Raw genomic sequence first — 19,860 nt, forward strand, 5'->3', positions numbered from 1 at the left:
CTAGTTCAGGAGGAGGGCGGCTAGTAAGTGGTGGTGCAGCAGCGTTATGTCTTGGACTGGGGAAGAGAAGCGTTTAGCACACCTAACAAATGTGCAGTTACAGCGCCTTTAGTTTGAACTTGTTTTAAGGATTTCTCACAAAATTCCCTAGCATGACATCGCACACGCACACACAGAGCCTCATCAGCTACCCACAAAGCCTATTTGTGGGCATGAGATTTTACACAGGTGTTGCCTTGGGGGGGAGGTATCATATCTGATTTTGCTTATCTAATTCTGTGAGGCACCATATACATTTGAGAGCATAACACTACCACCACCCCGGACGTAATCCTGCCTATTGCTCCAAAGACCTCCCACTCTTCATGCCCTCACCTGCAGCCCGCCCCAGCCCCAGCCCTGTGCTCACCGCTCTGCTCTCCAAGGAAAACCAACTTAAACTTGCACAGCAGGTTGCTGAACCCGCCCCCGGGCCGACATGGCAGGCAAGCAGGGCTGGAAGCGGGGTGGAGGAGGAGGAAGAAAGGAAAGAAGAGGACCCAGTTGGGGAGAAGGGAGGGAAAGGCGCCCAAGTAGCCGGGCTAGGCTGGCCAGAAAAAGACACACCAACTGCGGAGCGCCAGCCGCCTCACAGTCGATTGTCTTACTTCCGCTCTGCAACCACGCACCCCCTTTGTGGATTGAGGCAGGGCTCCTGATGACCACTCCCAAGTGCTTCATATAGATGTTAAACAGCACTGGGGACAAGATGGTACCCTGCAGCACCACACAGCACAACTGTCAGGGGCTGAAAGACCCAACGCTGTTATCTGAAAAAGGCTCTGGAGGTAGGATCGGAACCACTGTAAAACAGTGCCTGCGATACCCATCTCACTAAGTCAGCTCAGAAGTACCATGATCAACAGTATCAAACGCTGCAAAGTCCACGTTCAGCTCACTAGGTATTGCCACCACCACCATTACCACCCGGACTCTATGACACTTGCATCATCGCGAGCACTCACCAGCACAACAACATCCACACCAGCCTGCACCAGCAAGTCAAGGCGGTATTTGTCATCTTCGTGGGTCCCAATGGCAGCTCCACAGAGCAGCTGCTTCTTGGTATCTTTGGATGCGAGTGGGTAGTCCCGGTTCTTCTTCAGATCTGTGCGAGCAATTATGGCCACCAACTCCCCATTTTCATTAACGATTGGCAATTTCCCTTGAAAGAAACAGGAATGCCAAACGTTTATCTCTGTTTTTGTTCTAATCCAAGGCTTTACATATGTTTTTGCTATAACTTGGACATTTTCAGCAGAAATACATATGAACATCAATCAACAATTGCAAACTGAGTTCAGCAACGCAGTCATCGGTCCACATCACCAGGCAAAGTTATTCACAAAAAATTCAAATAGACCAAAATACAGAGAAAGAAAAGGGAAAATATTACATGCTGTATGAAAGCAGGCTGAGAAAGATCATGACTTTGGAAGGGCTTCTGAACAAGTCCATGGCTGCATAAGGGTTTGAGCCCAGATGCTCAAGCTTGGTACAACTAACTATGCTGACATTTAGATTTCTCCCCTCAAGAGGGAATGGGATTTTTTAAACTTGTGGTCTTTCCCACTTTAAACGAAAAAGCTTAGCTCAACAAACCTGGAGACACTTTTGGATCATGTTGACATTGTTAACTTTTACTCAAATTCATGTCCTAGGAGTGGAAAGTAGTGTGCCATCACTATGGCCACATCAAGCTATGACATTAAAACATGGGATGAGCCATATCTGCACTGCCTTAGTGTGGTACATACAGAATGCCACACAGCTATACTTACTGACCTTTTTTACTCCTCTGCAAGATTTCATTGGCTTCTTTTAATGTAACTCCTGCGGGTGCTACAACAAGGTCTTCCCGCTTGGTCATGATCTAGGAAAAAATCAAAGAACAAAGCAAAAAGGAGATCCATTGTACTTGGGCCAAGTTAAGCAGTTCTCAGTAACAGATGACCAAATGTCAGACTGGGGTCTCCAACAGTGAAGGTAGCTGCAAGAGTCTCAACATCACCACCATTTTATTTTACTTAGTATTATGGAAGAGTTGAAGGTGACTTGATCAAACTGTACAAATTGCTATGGGAGGAGGGCAGTGGTATTTGACACCATCATAGTCCAAAAGTCAGCAATCTTATTTATTATTATTTACAGAATTTGTATGCCATCCAATAACAGTGATCTCTAGGCAGCTGGCAACAAACCCTTAAAATACAGTATCAATCAGTGATCAAAAAGCAACATAAAGTCAGTAGCAGCAAATAAAAAAAAATTTTTTTACTAACCAGTTTTTATCAATATGTTATTGATATTTTTACTGATGTTATTATTTGTTGTTGTTATGTGCCTTCAAGTCAATCACGACTTATGGCGGCCCTATGAATCAGCAACCTCCAATAGCATCTGTTGTGAACCACCCTGTTCAGATCTTGTAAGTTCAGGGCTGTGGCTTACTTTATGGAATCAACCCATCTCGTTTGGTCTTCCTCTTTTTCTACTCCCTTCTGTTTTTCCTAGCATTATTGTCTTAATACTTGGAAGAAACAAATCACCAGGAACAGATGGCATACCAATAGAGTTGGTACAAGCTACTGAGGCTGAATCTGTCCAGATGGAAAATTAAACAATGCCCCACAGACTGGAAGCATTCAATATACATCCCAATTCCAAAGAAAGGGGATCCCAGGGAATGCAGTAATTATCGAACTATTGCCTTAATATCCCATGCAAGTAAAATAATGCTCAAGATTCTACAACATTTACCATATATGGAGCAAGAAGTGCCAGATGTCCAAGCTGGATTTAGAAAGGGAAGAGGTACAAGAGATCATATCACAAACATACGTTGAATAATGGAACAGACAAAGGAATTTCAGAAGAAAATCACCCTGTGCTTTATAGATTACAGCAAAGTCTTTGACTGTGTAGATCATGAAAAACTATGGAATGCTTTGAGAGAAATAGGGATGCCACAGCATCTGATTGTCCTGATGCGCAACCTATACTCTGCACAAGAGGCTACTGTAAGGACAGAATATGGAGAAACCTACTGGTTCCCAATTGGAAAGGGTGTGAGACAGGGGTGTATTTTATCACCCTATTTATTTAATCTATATGGAGAATGTATCACACGGAAAGCAGGATTGGACCAAGATAAAGGAGGTGTGAAAATTGGAGGGAGAAATATCCATAATTTAAGATATGCCGACGATACCATACTACTAGCAGAAACCAGTAACGATTTGAGATGAAAGTTAAAGAGGAAAGCACAAAAGCAGGACTACAGCTGAATGTCAAAAAGACTAAAGTAATAACAGAAGATTTATGTAACTTTACAGTTGACAATGAGGACATTGAACTTGTCAAGGATTATCAATACCTTGGCACAGTCATTAACCAAAATGGAGACAACAGTCAAGAAATCAGAAGAACGCTAGGACTGGGGAGAACAGCTAGGAAAGAACTAGGAAAGGTCCTGAAATGCAAAGATGTATCACTGAACACTAAAGTCAGGATCATTCAGACCATGGTATTCCCGATTTCTATGTATGGATGTGAAAGTTGGACAGTGAAAAAGGCAGATAAGAGAAAAATCAACTCATTTGAAATGTGGTTCTGGAGGAGAGCTTTGCGCATACCACGGACTGCAAAAAAGACAAATAATTGGGTGTTAGAACATATTAAACCAGAACTGTCACTAGAAGCTAAAATGATGAAACGGAGGTTATCATACTTTGGTCACATAATGAGAAGACATGATTCACTAGAAAAGACAATAATGCCGGGAAAAACAGAAGGGAGTAGAAAAAGAAAGACCGAACAAGAGATGGATTGATTCCATAAAGTAAGCCACAGACTGAACTTACAAGATCTGAACAGGGTGGTTCATGACAGATGCTCTTGGAGGTCGCTGATTGATAGGGTCGCCATAAGTCGACTTGAAGGCACATAACAACAGTGAATCATGTCGTCTCATGATGTATCCAAAGTATGATAACCTCACTTTCATCATTTTGGCTTCTAGTGATAGATGTTATTATAGCATTATATTTTTATGTTGTATACCACCTTGTTATATTTTCTATGAAAGTGCAGTTAAATGAATTACAGTAAATCACACAAGCCTCCATGTGTAGTCTGAAAATGGTACAGCCCAGATGTAGGTTTACAACCTACTTTTAAAAGATGAGTGGTTGAGATGTCTGACTTTACTTTATATGTATTTATTTTTGGGGATGGTTCAAGGATTATTGTCTTGGCTTAATTATATTCAGGATCCCATGGCAAGTTCAGTCCTCAAACTACTTCTAGAAGAGTCCCATCAACCTCCGCAGGTGACTGTTCCAGAATAAGAAAACAGAGAAGCACAGCCTTAGGGTGTCTCTTCTGCGGTGAACTTAGATAAGAACAAAAGAAAACAGAGATTCCAGCCTTTCTCAGTATCTCTCCCTCCCTATGGACTTCACATCTTATCAGGGCTCTCTTGCAAGGTGTCACACACGACTCCCATTTGAGGGTAATCAGAGATGATTTAAGACCACTCTTGGGAAGCGTGCATAACACCAGGTTTCATCAGCACAGCCTAAAGATAGCACAGGAGAACAGGCTAGTTCTAAGCATTGCAGAATGTTGCAGTGCTGAAATGTGATGCCCAGCTACAGTGGTTACATTAATGCCAAGGCCAGAAGGCTTCCATTATGCAATGAAGAAGAAAAATCAGCCAAGTGAAAAGGAAAAAGTTAACTTGCAAAAACCAATGCTAAGCAAGAGCACCCCAAGACATTAATAGCAATTCCTTTAGCCAGTGCAAAAACTGCTAGAGGTCCTCAAACTGTCCCAGCACAAGTTCTACTCCAACTTACCTATTCCAGAACATAAAAATTACTACTGACCTCACTGAGAGGCAAGTCGTGCTCTTCCTCTTTCAAGAAGTCAATGTCTCGGGAAGAGATAATCCCCATGAGTCGGCTGCCCATCTTCCCATTGTCTGTTATAGGGATGCCGCAGAATCCATGACGGGCTTTTGCTTCAAAAACATCTCGGACACGATCTTTGGGGCTCAGCACTACTGGGTCTGTGATAAATCCTTGTTCGTATTTCTGGAGCAACACACATCCAGAAGGAGAATTTTGAGCAATGAACAGAATGGTGACACAAAGCTAGGCAGTGGGGAGCAGATGCCTGTGCAGCCAAATACGACTCTCCCAGGCAATGGCCATCAATAACTGCAGCAGTGATTAAGGGCTCATCCAGACAGCAGCAAGTACAGAAATAAATCTAGAAAAAGACAGGTATCCTGCTAAGCACACACCATCAGTATTACAGGGAGCCACGACAGACTAAAGCATCCAGAAGCACCTGAATGTACTGGAGACACCACAGGTATTCTAGATAATGCTAAAATACCAATCAGAACTCTCAACATACCTAAAATGCAACTATCTTTAGAGGTGAGGTGACCAACAAATTCTTAGTGAATAAACAGCACATGCTTCAAACTCTGGTTAGAAGTGAACCCTGTTTAGCAGTAACTATAGCTTATCTTGATGCAAATGAAACTATTAAGTATAATCAGAACTATGGGGGGACTTGTGCACAAGAGGGGAGAGGACATGCAACGATACAGTCTGTTCCCAATCCTTTTAACTGTGGGAAGGAGGTAGGCAAATAAGTTTTGTCTACACTGGCTTGAGCACCCCAAAACATTGCTGGTCAATATCCAAACTTATTATCACATCCTTTGCCCCAATGACATTTGTATATGCAGACAACATTGGTTGAAATGTTGGTTTACCTTAACTTTCCGTACTTCGTTGGCCTGGAATTCTGGGGTACAATTATGATGAATGAATCCAATTCCACCTGTGAGCTGAGAATATATAGAAGGAAGCATAAGTGGCAAGATAAATACAGTAGGGCCCCGCTTTACGGCGTTCTGCTTTAAGGCGTTCTGCTGATGCGGCGCCTTTCCTTTTTCAATTTTAAAGGTTTTTTTTCCCTTTTGCGACGTTTTGCGCCATTTTCACGCAACGCGGCCCATTAAAGTCAATGGGGTTCCGCTTTACGGCAGGGGTCCGGAACGGAACCCGCCGTATAAGCGGGGCCCTACTGTAACCATTCTTTGCTGCCATCAACCATGGGACAGAGAGAAGGTTAGTAGGAATGGCTCCCAGGCTGAATAGTCGTGGTGGTGGTCTTTAAGTCGGAGAAGGCTCTGTATTAAAAAAAGATGCAGCTAAGAACTGATAGGACACAATTTTAAAAATGGCAAAAATGACACAACAAAAGCAGAATTGTAAGGGGCTATTGCTGCTACAGCTCACATTCATTTATTAACAACAGCACACTAAGCTTTGCATTGGACATAAATGAGGTGAGCTGGCAACAATGTGGTCAAATATCTTTTAAGAAAATGCCAAAGCTCAGAATACAGCTGGTAGTTTCCCAACAGGAGTCATTCAGTTCTGTTCATGAACAAATCAGGGGTGGGGGTGAAGTGGGGATAAATTTATAGCTGCATCTAGAAGATTTTGTTGTTGTTATATGCCTTCAAGTCGATCAGACTTGTGGCGACCCTATGAATCAGCGACCCCCAATAGCATCTGTCGTGAACCACCCTGTTCAGATCTTGTAAGTTTAGGTCTGTGGCTTCCTTTACGGAATCAATCCATCTCGTTCTTAATTTTATTTACTATCTTGAATTCAGTTGCCACCTTTTTCTCTAGCACTTTTGCCTTTAATTTTGGATTGCCTTAGAATGGTTCCCCTAAAAACCCAGGAGAGAAGTTATTATAAATAAAATAGTCCCTGTATAGAGGGCTCATATTTTCTAAAAGATGGCCAAGCCAAGACCAGAGAGGAAGTTCAGAGATGGACAAATGCATGATTGTGATGCAGTAAAGGTGAGAATAAAGGTAAAGCATAGGTTGCTCAAGAACAGCAATGCTGAACAACTGGGTCTTTAGGAGCAGCTGACCTTATGAAGTGACTGAAGCATCTGATCAGGACAGGTGGGGGAATGCACCCCTAATCCCCGGCCCAGGGGCTGCCTCTTGCCACCATATGGTGGCCACCCACAATCACAATCAGCTAAGGCTACCTACTGCTGTGACAGTGGTGATGCACATTAGTCCACCCTGGAGTGGTGCAGCTACACAGCCAGCGATGCCCCAGCCGGCCTCTTTGAGCCTATCACAGCACTCCTTCCTCAGAGTGGGGCACTGTAGCTTAAGTGGCCCCAGAGATCGCCTGTGTCATCACTGCTTTCCTGTGATGGCAGACACTGCATTTCCTTCCTCCACCCCCTATAAAACAAGAGAAGCCCTCCCTCTCTTCTGCCCTAGGTTCTTACCGCCACTGCAATGGCCATGCTGGCCTCTGTTACAGTGTCCATAGGGGAGGATACCAAGGGAGTCTTCAAGGTTATCTTCTTGGTCAGAGCAGAAGTTAGATCCTTAAAATAAAGACAGCTTGGCTGAAACAGCATGTTACTTTATTTCTGAGCTTTCTGCCATCAAAGAGTTTCATGCGCTTTGTAACCATATGAACTGTGCAAAACAAGTTACAATGAAGGTTGCAAAGTGCTCAATTAGTACTGTAAAAATAGACAGACAGAAAAGAATCTCCTGAAGTTTATATATTATACAAACATTAGCATCATACTCACCACCTGGTCTGCAGTAAAATCTATATAGCCAGGGAGTATAAGGAAGTCACTGAATAACAAGAAAGAAAAATGGAGGATTTAGATGGTGCAGGGAGGGAGAAGGTTGAAACCTTTACCCCTACGGCAATTCCTCAACTTAAATCTTTCCCAAGCAGCTTTTAAAGGTGTAGGGAGAAACATATGGTCACAGTTTTAGTGCTCATACGGTTTCCCTTCTACATCTAATAGTAGCTTTGGAGGTGAAGGGATTTGAATCAGGGCTTTGGTACAGAGGGAAGACATTAAACTCGTCTTGCTTTTGCATCCCCTACCTCACTGGCTATGCTTTGAAGAAGAAAACTATGTTGGAAGTTCTAGTCATAGTACATAATACACATCTCTCGGCTGGCGAAAAGTCTGTTGGGGTGCAGTAGTTTGATTGCACCAATTCCCGTCTGTTTGTACTGACTTTGACTCTCCCAACCAGGCCTCAATATTTTTTTTTTAAAAAGCGTGTTTGTAGCTCATGAAAAGGTACCAGATTCAATCCTTGGTATCCTCCATGATCAGAATCTTGGGTGGCAGAACTGGGCAAAACATCTGATTGAGACCCTAGAGAGCTAGTGCTGCTAAGAGTGAACACCACTGAACTAGACAGACACAAGGTCTAACAATGTATGGTAGTTTCCTGTGTACAAGGGTTCCCAAGTCTCAGAGGAAGTCTTCCACTTAGGCTTGAACCTCTGGCCACTCTTAGAAATTTGAACATCCCCACCACATACCTGCCCAGTTTTATTTTATTTACCCCGGAAAGCCTCCAAGGAAGCAAGTTGTGAAATTCCCAAACAAAATACTGCAGAGGAAAAATTAGCTGATGTTTAACTAAAATCCTGTCCCCAACTTGGCCACCTGCCAGGAGACCTGCAAAGACCTTTCCATAGCTCTGACTATCCCTTTACCAGCAGCTATTAGCCATGAAAGCTAAATGGAATTTCCACATACAGAGGCACTATATGGAAATGTTGCTTACATCAGATGCTGGAAACAACTAAAAGGGACAGCTCTGCTGACTTCAAGCCTTGCTTGAGGATGACTGCTGTTGGAAACAGAATGCTGGATGAGATGGACTCTTGTTCTGATGCTGAAACATGATTATTACGTTCTATGTTGATGGGCCTGAGACACAGGTTAAAGGCATCAGTATAGGTGTGTGTTGGACTTCCCAGGAGGATCCCTCCGCCTGTGCAGCTCTGAGACGGGCTCCCGTCTTGGATGAAACTTTTTCAGTTTTAAATTCAGTCAGAAGGGTCTTTTCTGACTGGGGATAATTTCTTCCGGATAAGGAAGAAACGTGAGATTTCCCACACAGCTTTGTTGTGATTGTTGGAGTCTGGAATTCGTCAGAATTGTCTGTGAAAGACAGTCTTCCAGCAGCTCAGACGGAGCGAGGATTTCTATGCTAGCTCAGTTGAATAAGTGACCCTTTTTTTTTCTTTAAAGAATAACGGATTAACAGGCAAGCATCCTCCTGTCTACGCTTATAACTTTCTTATCTATACAGCTAAAGAGATTTGTCAAAGTAACAGCAATTAAGATAACCTAGGTGAGTTAAGACTTTCCTTTTTTACTCACGGAACTAAGAGGGAAGAAAATAAAAATAGCCTATCTTTCTTTTATTGCAAAAAGCTGACATGGAAAATAGCATTTTAAAGATTACACAGATGAGGGATTTCTGATTGGAAGAGAAAAGAAAAATCTTTTTGATTTATAGGACTTTTGTGTAATATATGTCTAGGACTATTTTTCCGGATCTACTTTTTTTTTTTGACGAATCTGCTCATTCTCTCTGCTACTAGTTATTTGGACGCTGTGAACTAAAGCTGTTTTTGCACTTCTGGGCATATAAGAGATAAGGGCTGTCTAGCGTGTGATGCCAGTTGGTTGGAAAGATTAACTCCTTTGTAACTGGATAAAGAAATAAACTGCTCTTTGCTTGGGACATTGAAAATTGAAGGAGTTTTGTTCCTTTGGCTTTAAGAATGACAATTAAGAAGATCATGGATGTACAAGAAGGGACTTTATCTTTTGACATGTTTCAGAAAATAATGAATGGGATTAACTCAATAAAACAAGAACTGAGAAATAATAGACAAGCGTGGAGAATTGAATTTCACGAAATGAGACAGGAGCTGAAAGAAATTCAGGATTCTATGAGAAAGGAGAATAAAGATAGATCTGGAAAACAAAAAAAGGATGAAAGAGAAATTAAAGGCAAGGTTCAAATTATGGAGATTGGATTAAATATGGATATGAAAAAAGATTTGGATTTCCTGGCTGTGACGGATCCTGGAGACAAATATTACAGTTTGGAACTCAGCGCTGTCCCTGAAGGAATTGAAGAGATTGGAGATAAAGATATTATCGGTTCAAAAAAATTCCTGGACTGGAAGGATTTGATGGAACTTGAAATGGAGAAAGTTAACAGAATTAATCCCTGTTTTGTGTCAATGGAAAAATCTTCAAGAGATGTACTAGTGTATCATGTGGAAAAGAGGAACAGAGATGCAGCTTTGCAACAATACTTCAGTGATACGTTCGGAATTGATGGCAAGAAAATATCTGTGATGGAGGAAATTCCTATCAGACTTTTATTATATGACTATGACAGCAAGATTTTTGGGTGCGTAAAGATGGAAGATGGAAGATGGACCCAATAAGGATAATGACAGAAGAGCGATTTGAAATTACTGGACTTAGTAGACTTGATGAGTTGGATTATTTGACATGTTTATTTAGAAAAAAAAATTGATTGACATATATCTCAAGGATTGGAAACTTCTCTTTGACTTTTTGTGGAAGATTAAAATGATATGATGTTAATGAGATTTGAAACCAACTAAGATAACCGCTGGAGGAAGGTGATTTTATAATCTATTAAGAGATAGGTTTGTTATATATTATAGATTTATAGCTGAACTATGACAAATCGGAAGTCAATATTTTTATATATATTTTTCTTTTTTTATTGTATTAGTTATTGATTTGTGTTTTTTTCTTTTTGTATTGTTTTGGTTTTGAAAATTTGAATAAAAATTAATTGAAAAAAAAAGTATAGGTGTGTGTTATCCTACACTACTTTATCTTTTTAGGAAGTAATTACCTTTCAGGAAATGGGAAGGGTCACAGCTCAGTGGCAGAGCATCTGCTTTGCATGCAGAAGGTCCCCGATTCAAGCTGTGGCATCTCCAGGAAGGGCTGGGAGAAACCCTAGGCTGAAACCCTGGAGAGTTGCTGCCAGTCAGTGTAGACAATACTGAGCTAGATGGACCAATAGTCTGACTCAGTATAAGGCAGTTTCATAGGGAGCTTTGAGGGTAGGCCTATAGCTTAGGGGTAGAGAATTTGCCTTGCAACACAGAAAGCCCCAGGTTCAACCCCTGGTATCTTCAGGTAAGACTAGGAAAGACTCCTGTCTGAAACCAGCAACAGCCACTGCTGGTCATAGTTGGCATTGCTGGGCTAGATAGTTCAACAGTCTGACTCAGTAAAAGGCAGCTTCCTATGTTCCTAAGTAGTATTGCAAGCACTACTTTCTACCTAAGTTTCAAACTAAGTGTTAAATACCAAACTTAGTTAATTATTTACCATGGGCTGCATCCAACACTGCAAGCACATAACAGAACTTCCTCTTCTTGCCCCTCCAGTCCCCTATGTGCCTTCATAATCAGCTCTGGAAGGTTGTGGGACCCTCCAGAGCAGATTTGAGGGCGGGGGCAGCACAGGGAGAGGAGAAGAAATGGAAATTCTGTTGTGCCACTTGCACAGTGTTGTATACAACCCCATATTTACAGTCTGTCCTTCATCTGAAGGTCCCAGGATGGAAATACATAAAATTAACACAAAAGTTTAAACAATAACATTAAACTGGCCAATATAAACCCCATGCAAACAAAACAGAAGCAGCATTAACAATCCAATCCAGTGTACCTCAACCTTCCTCCAAAGCCTGAGCATAGTGGTAATAAATCTGCCTTCCTAATTTACCCCCACGTATTTTTGCTTAGAAACTAGGCAAGCTTTATCTGAAGGTTGCCATGCTTGTATCAGATTTATGTCAATTTATTTTGTTTTGTTTAGAGACTGACCCATTTGTCCTGACATTAAAAATGGCAATATTCAGAAGTTCATCCTCCACATCAAAATCCAAGACAGGAATCAATTCTGTCAAGGATTGAGAAAGTTTTATGTTCATTATTAACAAAATCTGAAAAACCTCCCACCAGTTTGTACTTTATTACATATGTCATTAAGCAGAAGGTAACAACTCGTGTCCTTTCAAAAGAAGCTGTTTCCCCAACTGCAAAGTTTGTTTTCAAACAGAAATAATTTATTTATAGATTGCTGTTCTCTAAAGGGGGAGTGGGGTTGTTGCTGGTTAAAAAAAAAAAGAGATACATATGTCTGATGCAAGGATTATTTCCAGAGCAGTTTCTGAAATGGCTCATATCGCATATCTAGTTAGGGAGGACCCTATGAAGCATGTGTACCACCACACATTATACACCCCTAAGATCATCTGGGATCACATGAACCTTCACCTGGAGGTTAAGAGACTAAGGGGTGGAAGAGGGGCCAGGGGAAAAAAGGAGAGAAAAAACTATTAGTTGACTTTTCAGTCAGAACTCAAGACATATGGCTCTAACAGGACACAGCATGAATCACCAGTACAAGCTATTAAGAGGATGGATCAGGGGTACATTCTCTGTTGCTCACAGCTTTCTTCTTAAAAGAGAATTATGATTAAACATGCTCAAACAAGTCACATGGACCAGCAGGTGGCTCAGGAATACACACTGGCCTGAGCTCTGCATGTAAAAGTGTAATAAGAGACAATGTTAGATGATACTCTAGGTCTGATATATGTAGCAGTGGTTGGGATCAACTAGGAGGCTTGCTAGAACAAAACTCAAAGACACAAAAGGTCCTGCTGGGTGTGGGATTTAACAGACTCCTAGGAGGGTGATTATTTGGTGGAACTATGTCAAAGGTAAAATGTCAGAAATGCAGGGGGGGAGGAGAAAGAGAAGACTTTTACTAAGCAAAAAGTGTTCTCAACCACAAGCTTTTAGGGGGCAACTTGCACAGGAGGAGGGACACTTGGCAACAGTGGTTCTGCCTGCATCAACCAGCAAACTTCACCCCATTATCTTTTGGAGCAGCTTCACTCACCCAATGCAAAACTGAGAAAGGGGATCTGTCCTAAACTGTGGGAAAAGGTCTACCCCACAGGGTTCTACGGATCTCCAGAAGGGGAAAACAAGGTGTATGCGTTCAGGCACGATATTTGCTTTATGAGGCCCTCTGGAGCTCTATACTTTTACGTGCTTCCAAGTACGAGGGTTTCCTGTACTTTGGGCCAAGGGGTCTGTCTGGTTCACAAAGGTAGCTGAAGATGTAGGCTGAAAGTCACTGCTTCTCCAAAGGCAATTTTAAGCAGGAGGGTATTTGCCCCACTGTGGAACAAGCATCACCCCGTCATCTCAAAAAGGGGGAAAATATCCGAGAGCCTTGGAAACCTTTCTTAAGATCCAGACAGGCCGTTGGGGTGGAGTGTTAATTTGAGCACACTCCTCACCTCACTTTCCTTCATCCTGCGCCAAAGCCATTGTACTTATTCTTCTCTTTGCAGCATACTGTTTTTGCCATTGCGGATGCAACCCCCTCCCACTTGCGAGGTCCAAAGGGGCAAGTGCCCCACCGTTTTCTTCCATGCGTTATTTTTTTTAAGTGCGTGTGGAGGGGGGATAGTTTTGAGACTTGGGAAGAATTCCTGCCTGGAAGGAACACGGCACTAGAGCGAGACAGAGTTATCTGATACCTCAAGGTTAGTAACACATCGCTTTTTTATTTTATTGCAAAAAGCCTCATTTGGAACGGTTCTTCCACCTTCGCCCACAGCCAGGCACCTCTTACGGGAGCTCCAACCGCTATCGATACCACCAACTACCCGCCTGTCCCCCCGCCCAACCTCGCCCTCTTTCTTGCACCCGGCCTGCCCAGGTTTTCTCCTCACTTGTAGGTGAGCCCATCTCCACAGTTGAGCATCTGCTGCGCCGTGAGTCCGTCGTCAGGCACGTAGCCGGTGCCGCCGCTGATCAGATAATCGGCCATAGCTCTGCGTGCGTGCGTCTCGTCCGGTACCCCCACAGAGCAGAAAGAGCGCGGGCGCGAGGTTTCCTTTCTTCTGCCGCCTCCCCAACCAACCACACACTCGCCTGCCGAGCTAAGCTCGCGCGCCGTCCACGCGCTCTCGCTGAGAAAGAATCAAGCGTAGGCGCCGCAAGAGACTAGAGCGCCTGGCGCGAGATAAACCCGCCCTCCTTGCGTGACGTAGCTCGCTCCTTGAGCTTCCCCCTTTTATGGGCTAGTGGGCAAGCCCGACGCCTCTGACCCCCTTACTCCCGTTCTATGGTAGCCGAGAGGGCTCACAAGTTTAAGAGAAAACTCGCTGCGCTTCACCCTTCTCCCTCCCCTTTTTAATGTTCCCAGAGGCTGGTATAACACAGTGGGGAGGAGACCCTGGCGGGGAGTCCAGAGTCTGTGAGTTCAAATCCCCGCTCGTGTCTCCTGGGTGTCAAGGGCCAGCTAAAGATCACCCCCACAGGGAGTGGCTCAGGGGTTACATGCCCTGCCACCTGTGCAGCCGTGGGCAAGCTGCATAGTCCCAAGGAGCCCAATTGCCCCCCCAGCTGGCAGTTGCAGACAAGGAAGGGGCTGGCTTGTACAGCTGTGGCAAGCTGAGCAGGCCTTCGCCAGCTGGGGAGGACTAGCCTCAGAGGGAAGCGATGGTAAACCCCCTCTGAATACCACTTACCATGAAAACCCTATTCATAGGGTCGTCTTAAGTGGGGATCGACTTGAAGGCAGTCAATTTTCCATTTAGTCGCAATAAAATGAGTTGAGAGAACTGGTGACATTCGTTCTCCCACTCTTCTTCTTCATGAGGATATTTTATTTAGTATAAAAAAAACTTATTAGCAAAAGGGTTGTCCTGTGTGCAGATCCGAGAGGGATAAACCCGGACTGGGTGCCTCAAGAGGGAAATTCTGAGGTATGTAGGGAAATCCTTTTAAAATCACCCCAACCCCACGCAAGACCATCCCAAAACCATTAGGGACTTAAAGGGCATGCACACACACTGCATCAGGCTGCGAGCTTATGTGGGCAGTAGAGGGTGGGTGCCTGACCTCAGCAACTAGCTGCCTTCCCTTCAAATCGGGAGTCTGGAGGCAACTCCTAGCAGTCCTGTAGCATCTGAGACCAATAGTTACCTATGAACCACCTCTGATGGGCTACAGATGAGGGTCTAAGTCAGTGGCAAACCTTTGTGCAGTGTATCACCAAGGGTTTTTAGGCTGCTGAAAAGAACACTGGAAAGGGGTGGGGAGGAGGAACCATGAACGGATTTTTACTTACATTTGTATCTCACCTTTACTTAAGGAGCTCAAGGTAGCCTACATGACTTTCTCCCCATTTTATCCTCACAACCCTTTGAGGTAGGCTAGGCTGAGAATAGCCTGGTTCAAGGTCACCCAATGAGCTTCTTGGCTGAGCAGGGAACTGAATGAACTCTGAGCTCCTAAAGCCCTAGTCCAACACTCTTCTAAACATTACACCAGACTGGTTCTCAGTTCTGGTATTGAATATAACTTACTGGGCTGAGATGAACTCAGCATTAAGGAACAAAGTATGTCAGCACATGTCCAATCCTCTATGTAATTATTTTGTACTTGGCACCAGTTGGATCCCCTAAGCATTCTAGAAAAAGTAGATGGCACAAGCTTAAGAGTTCACAAGTCCTGCTCCAGCCCACAAAAGCATATACCACAGTAAATCTTTAATTAAAGTATTTAAAATGCCACAGGATTCACTCTCCCATGTTCTTGCAACGTACTAACACACCTTATGCTTCTGGTCCAGAAAAGGGTCTCAGCGCCAATCAATCGTACTGAGGCAGTAACAAAAAAATTCATTATTTTTTTCATGTGTTTTCTCAAATAGCTCAGGGTAGCATACAGTAGGGCCCCGTTTATACGGCGGGTTAGGGACCAGCCCCCGCAGTAATACGGAACCCATTGACTATAATGGGTCGCATCGCACAAAAATGCTGCAAAATGCCAAAAAACCCCAAAATTGGTTTTAAAACGGGAATTTCCCCTAACTGAAAGCTGCTGCATCAGCGGGACGCTGAAAAGCGGAACGCCAGAAAGCAGGGCCCTACTGTACATGTTTCCTTTCATCAACCACATTGTGTGACAGCTATGAAGCTCATGACTTTTCAGCCTAAGTGGGTATCCTCTCCTTCCCCTACAACTCTTCTAGCAGGATGTACCTGTGTACAATATGAAATGGGTCCTCAGTATCATTTTAACAGTTGATGAGAATGTGCAGCGGTAGTACAAATCTACAAATTTGTGCTGCAAAATCTGCCAAAACTACTCTCATTTGTTTGCATTTAAATAATCTGTTTTATGTACTAATTAAATCATGGGATTTAATTATACACAAGATTACCCTCATAAATTATGTTACAAAAAGTTCGGGGAGGAATGAGTTTGGGCAGCGCTTAGAAATTAGCTCCCTTTTTTACTTTCAGGAACTAGAGCTGCGATTGGAACAGCACGTGACAAAAAGAATGCAAGTATTTTTATATAAAGGCACAAGGATGCTAGGCAGCTAATTTGACTGAAGACAACCCCATGAGAATGGTATTTTCCTGGGAAAATGCATCTGTTTAGAAGTGGGGGAGGTCTGTTTTCCATCCAAGTAAGAGAGCAAACCCGAGAGCTGACTCTTCTGCCTCCAAATAGGGCTGCCCCATAGTTGTTCTTCAGGTTGAATAGGAAATATGTTTCCTTCATGTACTGGCTGCCACTTCTATCAGGATTTGGAAAATTCTTCTCGCTCATGCCAAGTTTTGCATGAGAAGAAAAGGTGGCTATGACACCTTTAACAGCTAGACTGTAGCTGCTGTCTGGTGCAATCCATCTGCATCTGCAGCCTTCTTACTCACATTCATTCAGAAAATGTGGAGCAGATACAGAATTGCAGAGACCTTAATCACAAGCAGACTCTCACACTTTATCACCTTCTCCTAGAAAAGGAGGGGGAGTAGCAATATTGACCCAGGAAAATAGTACCAGTGTAAATTGTCAAAATACCAAGAGAGTTAGCAGGCAACTGGCAAGATTTAATACTAACTTGGAGGAACAAATCTAGGTTGTGCCCAATATTCCTGGTCACAGTTGCTGGCTCCAGCCCCAGCAGAAAATTTTATTCGGGTGATAACATGATAAATACATATAGGTGCAGCTGCTCAATTGAAAAATCAGCATATTACTGAAAGGTACAGACAAATCTATCTCCAGTGACTATGTGCAGATGTAAAATACAACTAGGGAGTAAATCACAGGATCACATGCTCCCTGCTTCTCCACTCTTCCTAAATTCAGCATTACATGCAACTGCTGTCAATGGAGATAATGAAATGGAGATGCTCCTAAATGCAGTTTTGTTAACCCAGGATTAAAGTCTGTTTGCACTAGTCATACATAACGCCAAATCCAGATAGAAAGGGATAGGACAGGAATGGACTACAGAACTGGGCAGTAAAATGGCAAATGTAATCAACGTAAACAAATATAAAGTGATGCACACTGAGCCAGAAAATTTCACTCCAACATTCATGAGGGTCTGAACTGATAGTGACCAACCAGGAATGAGACCTTAGGCTTGTAATGGATAGCTGAATGAAAATGTTGACCGAGTGTACAGCAGTTGTGAAAAAGGCAAATCCCATGCTCGGGATCATTAGGGAACGAACCGAAAATAAAACTGCCAATATCGTAATGGCATTATTCAAATATGTGGTGTGACCACACTTGGAATAGTGTGTACAGTTCTCATATTGTAGAGCTGGAAAAGGTTCTGAAAAGGGCAACTAAAATGATCAAGGGATGAAGGAAAAGTTACAACATTTGGAGCTTTTTAGTTTAGAGAAAATGTGAATAAGAGGTGTCACGACAGAGGTATACAAGATCATGATAGGATTTTTTCCCTTCGCTCTCTCATGATTCTAGAAGTTGGGGACATCCAGTGAAGCTCAATGTTGGAAGATTCAGGACAGACAAAAGAAAGTACTTCTTCACACAGGACATAGTAAAACTATGGAATTAGTTCCCAAAAGATGTAGTGATGACCACCAGCTTGGATGGCTCTAAAAGAAGTTTGAGAAATTCTTGGGTAAGGCTATGCATAGCTACTAGTCACATGATGGTTGTGTACTACTGCCTTCAGTGTTAGAGGGAGTTTGCCTCTGAATGCCATTTGCTGGGGGAATATGTGGAGATGGTGCTGATATGCTCATGTCCACTTGCAGACTTCCCATAGGTATATCTTGTTGGCCACTGGGGGAATAGGATGTTGGATGCTGGGCCTTTGGTCTGATCCAGCATGGCTCTTCTTACAATTGCAGGTCAGTTACTAATTTCTTGTGAACATCTCTTCATTTGCTCCCCCCAAATAAAGACACATTGTTCAAAAGCATGTTGAAAAGACGTGCTCGTCATTCTTAATAAACAACTAGCGTAAGAATACATAAGAGAAACTGGGTGGTATCTTTATATGATACACAAGTGTATGTTACAAGAATTCCATCAGGCACAGGAGCCTCAAGGTTTTAAGGCCTCAACATCAGGCCAAAAAAAAAAAGAGAGAGAGAGAGAGAGAGAGAGAGAGAGAGAGAGAGAGAGAGAGAGAGAGAGAGAGAGAGAGAGAGAGAGAGAGAAGTGTGGTAGGTTGTACTTAACATCTAAAATGTCACTTTTAAGGTCTTAATAGAAATTGATTTTCTTCTTCCTTATAAATCATAATTGCAGGTCACTCTCCTCTCCCCTCCAGGACATGTCAGTGTCTAAGCACAAGGAAACTGCAAACTGCCTCTCTAGGTCAGGCCGATATGCACCATTTTCTGTTCTTTCCAAGTGCATGAGCTCCAAAGAAGTGGCCCAACCAGGCCAAAGTCCCTCAATTAGATTTCATTTTTTTTCTTCACATCATAAAAAACCCCAAAGTCAATCTACGGAACCTCAAAGCTCCCAGAGAAAGAATGCAGCCCCTAATGCGTCCAGAAGGCTGATGCAACTGGGTCAGATACACAATGGGGAGGGTCTCTTTTAAACAGAAGAAGCCTAAAAGGGCTTCATAACTACACCAATTTAAAAAACAAAACAAAAAAAAACCTTAGGCATCTCCTTTAATGTAAAAGGCTGTACAACTGATCCTGGCCTTGTGGCCTCCCCTCCCACCCTGTCCTACCCTCACCCTTTCTGAGTTGAGAGGGATGCCTTAGTGCATGGTGCTGACATTTGCCACAGCAATAGCTTCCTGAATTTCTCGTATCACCAGAATCCGGGTAAGCATCTGCTCCATTTGCTCTCGACTGATTGGCTGGATGGAATACCAGATAGGGCTGTTAGGAGCCACCACTGGTTCAGGAGTCAAATAGAATGTATCGTTCCGGCCTTTCACACTCTGGGGGCTGGGAAGAGAGAGAGAAAATCATTGAGTAATAACTTTTGATAGTATACACTTGGAACTACTATCAACACTTGTAAACAATGGGTATGTTTTCTCAGCACCTCCATTATCACATGTAATATGGTACAAAATTGTCCCAATTGTTTCAACTTTCAATTTACAACAATTTAAGCTGGCTGTGCTTACTGAAGACTAAAATTAGATAGAGATGGACAGGGCTTTCCATGAGTTCTGTTTTAGCACTCAGCACACCAGTCTCGCCTAACTGTATGTCCATTCCCCTAATTTAATTCCGCAACCCTAGATTTCAGCAATACATTTTAAGGTATTTGAAAAGGGTGAATTGTGGGTACAGGGGAATTCAGATTATCTCTGAAATGCCCAGTTTGCATACTTTATTCTGTATATGCTGTACCACAGAAATGCAGGTTAAGCACTCACAGCACTGCCAGTGATTTCACTGGGCTTTGAAAATGAAGTGGAAGTCCAAAAGCGGTTTTCAACTCAACTCTCGCTCACTCTTCCAATATGCTGGGCAGATTTGGGCACCATTTTCTACTGTGCCATGCCAATATACCTGC

General features: G+C 43.0%; 2 protein-coding genes across 14 annotated transcripts in view; both read right to left on the reverse strand.

Annotated features, from left to right (window-relative positions):
• The window catches only part of IMPDH2 (inosine monophosphate dehydrogenase 2), a 28,162-nt gene extending 14,078 nt beyond the window's left edge, over window positions 1–14,084 (reverse strand). For both annotated transcript variants that reach the window (XM_061618820.1, XM_061618819.1), the window contains exons 1-7: window positions 13,755–14,084; window positions 7,703–7,751; window positions 7,388–7,489; window positions 5,831–5,905; window positions 4,929–5,135; window positions 1,825–1,912; window positions 1,005–1,204 (exon numbers count right to left, since the gene is read on the reverse strand). In XM_061618820.1, the coding sequence (XP_061474804.1) occupies window positions 1,005–1,204; window positions 1,825–1,912; window positions 4,929–5,135; window positions 5,831–5,905; window positions 7,388–7,489; window positions 7,703–7,751; window positions 13,755–13,852 (819 nt within the window). In that variant the 5' untranslated portion in view covers window positions 13,853–14,084. The remainder of the gene's footprint in view (window positions 1–1,004; window positions 1,205–1,824; window positions 1,913–4,928; window positions 5,136–5,830; window positions 5,906–7,387; window positions 7,490–7,702; window positions 7,752–13,754) is intronic.
• Window positions 14,085–18,284: 4,200 nt separating this feature from the next.
• The window catches only part of QRICH1 (glutamine rich 1), a 40,787-nt gene continuing 39,211 nt past the window's right edge, over window positions 18,285–19,860 (reverse strand). For all 12 annotated transcript variants that reach the window (XM_061618831.1, XM_061618834.1, XM_061618829.1 and 9 more), the window contains one exon: window positions 18,285–19,280. In XM_061618831.1, the coding sequence (XP_061474815.1) occupies window positions 19,088–19,280 (193 nt within the window). In that variant the 3' untranslated portion in view covers window positions 18,285–19,087. The remainder of the gene's footprint in view (window positions 19,281–19,860) is intronic.

Source organism: Rhineura floridana, chromosome 3, assembly GCF_030035675.1.
Source record: "Rhineura floridana isolate rRhiFlo1 chromosome 3, rRhiFlo1.hap2, whole genome shotgun sequence".
NCBI lineage: Eukaryota > Metazoa > Chordata > Lepidosauria > Squamata > Rhineuridae > Rhineura > Rhineura floridana.